General features: G+C 35.1%; 2 protein-coding genes across 2 annotated transcripts; one reads left to right on the top strand and one right to left on the bottom strand.

The window, feature by feature from the left end:
- Window positions 1-282: 282 nt before the first annotated feature.
- Window positions 283-3496, top strand: LOC131644798 (pentatricopeptide repeat-containing protein At1g03100, mitochondrial-like). The gene is made up of 2 exons (XM_058915392.1): window positions 283-526; window positions 980-3496. The coding sequence occupies exon 2, from the start codon at window positions 996-998 to the stop codon at window positions 3318-3320; it is 2325 nt and encodes a 774-aa protein (XP_058771375.1). The 5' UTR covers window positions 283-526; window positions 980-995; the 3' UTR covers window positions 3321-3496.
- Window positions 3497-4622: 1126 nt separating this feature from the next.
- LOC131644799 (pentatricopeptide repeat-containing protein At3g25210, mitochondrial-like) lies at window positions 4623-6633 on the bottom strand. Its single transcript, XM_058915393.1, has one exon. It carries the CDS (start codon window positions 6478-6480, stop codon window positions 5377-5379), a length of 1104 nt encoding a protein of 367 aa, XP_058771376.1. The 5' UTR covers window positions 6481-6633; the 3' UTR covers window positions 4623-5376.
- Window positions 6634-7909: the final 1276 nt, after the last annotated feature.

Below are 7909 nucleotides of genomic sequence, written 5' to 3'. Positions count from 1 at the left end.
TTTCAAATTTCCGCTTTAAATTTTTGGAAATATTTTTCTAAAAACCTTAGTGGAATACGCAACCAATAACATATTAAATTATTTAGAATTTTGTTTGACAATAAAGTAACATTACTTTTGTGCGTTATTGAATTATATAAATGGTACATTTAAAAATAGATTTTCAAAACTGAGGGACATTTTTTAATTTTCATTGGGTTCTTTTCTAGATGAAATAAAAAATTTCTTTTAAAATAGGGAATTAAAAATAAAAAAAAATCAAAATAAATGAATCCTCGAGATACATACTATTGTAACCTGAAACTTAGGCGGCAGCAAACAAAATATACAAAACTGCAAACATCCATGTTGTTATAAGGGGCAAAGCTGATGAATCAAATTATTGATGTCAGACGCAAAATCTAGAAATTGCTGCTTCAAGTGGAATCTCTTTTGAAAATGAAGCTCAAACATCTTTGGAACGTTGGTCTTCACCCACCGGCGACATCCATCCTTACCTGTTACTGACCTTATTCTCGATATCAAGGTAACTCAACTTCAATTTTTACAATGCTTTTGTATGCATAATGGGTACTAGTCTTCATTTTTTAGCCTCACACCTTATTGACCGTAAACTGCTTGATATAATGCCTAAATAAAAACACATGAAAGAAAGACAAAAAAATAGTTTTTATATACTGGTTTTGATTTTGCCCAATTATTAGTGAGCCCGCGGTACATACAAATTGGTTTATGGGATTTTCATTTTAACCAACAGTTATTACTAATGCTGAAACTTTTGTTTCTGAAACTAAGCTCAACTTCTTATATAGTATGTCAAGCTTTAAACTTGAATTTGGGTTTGTGGCCTTGGTGATGAAACTTGAATTTGGGTTTATGGTTTTGGAGATGAAATTTAAAATATACACTGTGACTTGCTTTTATACAAAATTATATTTTTGCAAATTGCTTGACTTACTTCTAATGTTTACTTTGCTAGTTGCTCATAATTCAAGATGCTTGTGATACGAAAGCTGAAAGCAGGACCAAATCTCCCCTCTGTTTTATGTTTTATGATCGGTAATTGCACAAGTATGCAGTCTATTGTGAAGTCTGTTGGCCCTTGTTTAGCCAACTCAAGTTCAAAGGCACTTCTACTTGGATTTGAGAATAAATTCTTCCTTCAAAGATTATATATCTCAAGTATGGCTGAACGAATCCTCGTGCAGGCTCAAGACCCTGCCAAAGTTACTATAGAAATACAAAATGCCATCAATGCCAACCAATTAGATTATTCTTGGAAATTACTTGAGCAGCATAAGCACATGGAGGGATTTCCTAGAAAATCTCTCTTCAACTTGGTTATAACTAGTTATGTGGAAACCCTTGATATTGAATGGCTAGAAAAAGCTTATGAGTTGGTACATCGGGCCGGTGAAGATGGTAGACAAGACTTGTTAGAGAAGGAGGTGCTTATCTACCTTAGCTTTGGCCTCGCGAAAGTCAGACTACCAGTTATGGCGTCGACCATTTTAAGAAAGATGATTGATATGGAGCATTTTCCTCCTGTTGCTGCTTGGTCTGCAGTTTTGGCTCACATGTCACAAACAGCAGAGGGAAGTTTCCTTGCTGCTGAGTTAATTCTTGAAATAGGTTATTTATTCCAAAATAACAGAGTGGATCCTCGTAAAAAGAACAATGCACCTTTGATTGCCATGAAACCAAACACCAATGCATTTAATATTGCGTTGGCAGGGTGTCTTGTATTTGAGAAATCTAGGAAGGCAGAGCAGCTTCTTGATATGATGCCTCGAATTGGTGTCAAAGCTGATGCAAACTTACTGATAACAATGGCTCGTGTATATGAGAGAAATGGGCGGAGAGAAGAGCTTATGAAGCTGCAGAGGCACATAGAGGAAGCTTCCAACTTAACTGATATACAGTTCCGACAGTTCTATAATTGTTTGCTTACATGCCATTTGAAATTTGGGGATCTTGATTCCGCATCCAGCATGGTTTTGGAAATGCTTAGAAAAGCAAAGGAAGCAAGAAATTCTCTTGCATCTGCCAAATTCTTGGTTGATGCAGCTAAAATTGATCACAACTATTCTCCTAGACCAGCTTCTGTACATAGTTTGAGCAACAGTAAAGATTTGGAGATTGTCAAAGATGACCAGCTGATAAGAAATGTTATCGTATCTTATGAGGAGTTTTCCAAAGATCGAAACTTCTTAAAACTTGAAGCGGAGTCCAAAGCTGTTCTTGGCTCTTTATCTGCTAAATTGCAGATGCAGGTCGATTTGATTACAACCGTACATGGTATACTGCAACCAACTGAAACAATTTATGTGAAATTAGTTAAAGCTTTTTTAGAATCTGGTAAGACCAAGGACTTGGCAGTGTTTCTTCTCAAGGCAGAAAGAGAAGACTCCCCATTTTCCAATGACAATTCAGCCTTGGTTCATGTTATTAATTCGTGCATATCACTTGGATGGTTGGACCAAGCTCATGATCTCCTTGATGAGATGCGTCTAGCTGGAGTTAGAACCGGTTCATCTGTATATGCTTCTCTTTTGAAAGCATATTGTGTAGCAAATAGGACAGCAGATGTCACGTCACTTCTGAGAGATGCTAGGAAGGCTGGTATACAGCTTGACTCGAGCTCTTATGAGGCAATGATCCAATCCAGGGTGCTCGAGGAAGACACACAGGGAGCACTCCAACTTTTTAAAGAAATGAAAGAAGCTAGGATCCCAAAAGTTAATCTACAATGCTCAGGTATGCTGGCTAAAAGTGTTACAGAGAAAGACGAAGCTGCACTGATGACAAAGCTGGTGCAGGAAATCAAGGACGGACAGAAAGTGGATTGTGGAGTTCATGACTGGAATAATGTAATCCACTTCTTTTGTAAGAAGAGACTAATGCAAGATGCAGAAAAGGCTCTAAAGAAGATGAGAAGCTTAGGTCATTCACCTAACGCACAAACTTTCCACTCTATGGTCACTGGGTATGCTGCTGTTGGGGGGAAATATCTGGAGGTAACAGAGCTGTGGGGTGAGATGAAAGGGCTTGCTTCTTCATCCTCCATTAAGTTTGATCAGGAACTTCTGGATGCTGTGTTGTATACATTTGTGAGAGGTGGATTTTTCATTCGCGCCAATGAAGTTGTGGCAATAATGGAAAAAGGAAAAATGTTTATTGACAAATACAAATACAGAATGCTATTCTTGAAATATCACAGAACACTTTATAAAGGCAAGGCTCCGAAATTTCAGACAGAATCACAACTGAACAAAAGGGAAGCAGCCCTGATTTTTAAAAGGTGGATAGGTATGATTTGAGATAGTGTCCATCAAAGATTAGCTCTTTTAGGTTTCATGGCATCATCTTCTTGACTATATGAAGTTAAATTTCTTTTTCTCCTTTAGATTTAGATTTGTTGGAGAAACACTAATGTACTACCTGTGTGAACAAAACAACACACTATTTTATGTAAAATATTCAAACTTCATTACTATTATTTTGAGGTAACAAATAGAAGAGTCTGAGACCTATAACACCACATAACATAAGTGGTGAAGGTTGTTGTTGTGGAAACACATTCATCCATGACTGTTGATCCACTAGAAGCAACCTATACCAATAACACAGTGGATAGCATGCACAACTGAAATAGTGGTGGTACATTAGCTGAGTATTGCCAATATACCCTTCATCATCCCCCACCCCCTGCACCCTCACCTTACTCGGGGTGTTAAAAAAACTGCGAACTGAACTGAAGTTATAATAACCGAACCATTATGTTTGGTTAATAAATCGAACCTGTGTTGCACAAGCGGTTCTCGAACTGAACCAAATTGCAAATAAACCGAACTGAAACTAAAACCGAACCGTGAGAAATTCCTAAAACTGATAGTATGCATTAGCGGTGAATATAACTGAAACTAATCTACGCCGGTGTTCTATAAAAGTAGGTAAATTCCTATAAAAGATGTCCTATAAAAGATGTGCTGAAATTGAAATGACAACAAAATTTTCAATTTTTTGCAAAAGTCATTTAAGATTAGTGTAAATGTTTTATGATATCAAATTTCATATGTTTGAGTCCCTTAACTATTCAGTTTAGGTTTTGATCCTTGGTTAAATAGATCTCAGATATTTCAAATAATTAGCCTCTATAGGTGTGCAAGTGATTGTGTCTAAACCTAAAGCCAACCTTTAACCTAATAAAATCGATGAGATTCAAATTCAACAAGGACAGGATGATACAAAGATAAGAACATAAAAAAAATTAATCAAGTAACTCTGTGGCAATAACACTATTAAATTAGACTATTGAGTTGTCTGAAAATTGAGTTATGTCGAAAAAAACATTCTAGCTTGAGAAAATGGCGTTGAGATTGGAACAGGGTTTTTGAAGACCATCTGACCATGATATAAGCTTTAAAAACAAGGGACTTTAATTATAGCTGTAGGAGCTCTGATATCACCATCATCATGTGGAAACTGCTATCTATATAAATATTTCAACTTCAACAAATGGAATTTCTTCTTAAACGCGATATAACCGATAAACCATTGAAACAGCACAACATATAACTTGACAGCAACAAATAAACCATTGGAACAGCACAACATATAACTTGACAGCAACAACAAAATTCCAATAGTATATAAATATGATCCCTACATTTTGGTAAATATTTATTTATTCAAAATACACAAGATCCTGCCAAGTGGCTTATTACACAATGAAATTTCTCCCATATTCCATGAAGAGTAAGCTTAAACATAATGCAGAATTTTAAGAGACACAGATAGTCAAACGCTACTGACTACAAAATTTTCAACTAAGCTTTATTTCAGTTGAATTCAGCTGACATAAATGGACTAAAGGCATTGAAAAATAAAAATCGGATGACTATGGTGTTGCTTTAGCTTGTTATTTGATATCATAAGATGCTCATCTAGCAAACTATCCACAAGCAATTTCAGCAAGTGTAAATTACAAGCCTGTTTTTGCTCCAACTGAGGAATCATGTGGTTCACAGAGCTGAGGTTATATAACATGCTGTTGTAAGTAACTCCTTTCAACCAAAAAAGGAGCTTCATATCATCTGCATTTGCGTCAACATATATTCAGGTGCCCAATTGCTACTACCCTCTTCTTGCACACTAACCTGTGTGGAGCAATGAAAATAACTTCAAAAGTTGAGAACAATCTCCAAGTAAAAAGACCTGTCTGATCATTCGTTTAACAGGATTCATCAGAAGTCTCTGAATCAGGCTCTACCACTACCAAGCAAAAGATGGTTCTAGTTGAAGTTCAACTCGGAGAAAAAAGAACATTGTAAGCACATCCTCGAAACAAGGGCATGACATTTAGTACAAAATCTTCTAATCCCTACACACAAACCGCAAATCATTGAACAAAATCTTGTACATCTTCTCATTCATATAAACATCCCTCTTCTTACATTCATCAAGCAACTCAAAAGCATCATCGACCCTCCCTTCCCGACACAATCCTTCCAAAACAGTCTTATAAGTAAGATGATCCGGTGACCTAGAATTACTCAACATATCAAACATAACCTCAACAGCATCCTCAAATCTCCTTTCCAAAGCAAGACTACAAACAATAATCACATAAGTACTAGTACTAGGAACCAAACACTTGACTCTCATTTCCTTATAAAATCCAAACCCCTGTTCCACCCTCCCTTTCTCACACAAACCTTTAGCAATATAACTATAACTATAACCATTCGGCTCACAAGCATACAACCCCATTTCGCGAAAAACCCTAATAGCTTCATCGAGTTCCAAACACTTAGAATAAGCTTTAATAATCATATTCAAAACAAAAGTATCAGGTATAACACCAGAAGTCTTCATCTGCTTAGTTAAAGATCGAACAGAGTGTAGATAAACATAACAAACATTTAATTTATTGAATCTTCGAAGAAGCGAATTGAAAAGTAAAGTATAGGTTTCGAGATTAGGTTTACAGTCTTGTGAGTTTAACATTTTGTTGTAGACGTCGAATGCGCGGTTGAAGAGGAACTTACGGCCACAGCAGAAACGGATGATTGAATTGTAGAGAGGGAGAGTGGGATCGCACGCGCCGGCGATGACTTCTTCGACTAGGGTTTCGGCTTGTTGGTAGCGGCGAGAATTGATGAGGTGTTTGATGATGGTGAGGTAGGTGAGGTGGTTGTGTTTGTAGGAACGTTGTTGAGAGGTCCAACGGAAAATGTCGAGGGCGAGATCGGGGTCGGATTGGGATGTTAAGGCGTGGTTGACGTCGGAAGGGGTGAAACCGGGTTTGAGATGGCTGACCCATGTTTCGAATTGTTTTTCGAGTGGGGTTTTGGAGGGGGATTGGGATGTTGGGATGGTGGTGGTGGTGGTGGAGGAGGAGAAGAGAGAAGTGGAATGAAGAAGAGGTGACTTGAAGAGGCGTTTTTTGGTGATGATGTTGATGATGGCCATGGCCATGTTTGATATGAAAGAAAGGCTCGGAGCAGAGTCCCGGGAACCCTTCCTCAGCTAACAGAGAGCTGTCAAATAGGCGGTCTAGCACAGCCCAGTCCGTTCGATTCGGTGGGGCAAAATGCAGGCCCGGTGCAACAAGCTCCTCAGCACAAGGCCTCATATAATAGAGGCCCCAAATATTTAACTACATGTTAATTAATACTAGTATATATTAACTTTTAAAACTTGAGACAATAACAACAAAGTAGTATGTGTGCGTGTGTGTGATCTAGCAGTGAAACGCTTGGGTCTTGAGAGTGTGCTCCTCTCAAGGTCTCAGGTTCGAAATCCGCTAGATTCAAATTGCTTATTAAAAAAAAAAAAACAAAGTAGTATAGCAATTGAATTTTGCATATAGTTTAAGATATATAAAAACGGTGAATTACGCATACTTTTTAAATTTTAGATATATACATAAACCACAATACCAATAAATATTTCATGTAGACTGTGAATTAACACTTTAACTATTAAATTTTATGAATATTTTATCTTGAAGTATTGTATATATTATAGTTTGTCAATTTTTTAATTCGTTTTTAATAAAAATAACTTATATATTTGTAGATATATTTTGTTTCATTTTAATTTATAATAAAATATTTAAAAGTTAATGATTTCATCATTATCTTAAATTAAGTTAATACACCTATAAAAAAATTAAGTAAATATGCTTAAATAAATAATAAATTATTAAAATAAATATATTTTTATTTATATGATTTTATAACTTTTTCATTAGTTTAATATGTTATTAGTTTAATATTTGGTTGGTGCAATGATTTATTTTAGTTCTTTAACTAAAAAAATATTTATATTGGTCATTTAACTATTTAAAATGTATCCTATTAGTCATTTTGTCTAATTAGCAATCAATTTTTGTTTTTTTTCTGTCGTTAATTAGACGAAAAAAACTTACATAATATGTTTTGAAGAGTTAAGGGATTATAAGTTTTTTTGAGATCAAAATGGACTTTGAGGTTAACATACTAGACAAAAAAATTAAGACAAAAATATTTTAAGTTTTGTTCTAAAAAAATATTAATATTATCATGTATATTGTCTTCTTATGGTTGTATGAGTTAGTAACATTTTTAAAAAATAGAAAAAATTTATCGACTGAAAAGATACAAAAAAATTATAGTTGCATTTGTGAAAATATCTTTAAACAATTTTTTTAATTTTCTTAGTTTTTATGCTGTTTACAAAATAAATAATATTTTTTTCAAAAAATTTTCTACTTTATTTTATTATAAGGCACTATTGTTAAAATAGAACAGGGCCTCTAACCAAGGTCCTACCAAAATGTATAAATGAGTTGAAGTGAGTCATCAGATTACTTAATGAGTTACAAAAATAAATGAAAAATTTTTTTTCGGGAACCTTTATAGGT

The sequence above is a fragment of the Vicia villosa genome, linkage group LG1, assembly GCF_029867415.1.
Source record: "Vicia villosa cultivar HV-30 ecotype Madison, WI linkage group LG1, Vvil1.0, whole genome shotgun sequence".
Taxonomy (NCBI): Eukaryota; Viridiplantae; Streptophyta; class Magnoliopsida; order Fabales; family Fabaceae; genus Vicia; species Vicia villosa.
This window is presented reverse-complemented; position numbering and strand designations above follow the sequence as displayed.

Bases quoted from the DNA above. Each gene is read 5' to 3' on its own strand.
- LOC131644798 (XM_058915392.1), top strand. From the start codon at position 996: ATGCTTGTGATACGAAAGCTGAAAGCAGGACCAAATCTCCCCTCTGTT.
- LOC131644799 (XM_058915393.1), bottom strand. From the start codon at position 6,480: ATGGCCATGGCCATCATCAACATCATCACCAAAAAACGCCTCTTCAAG.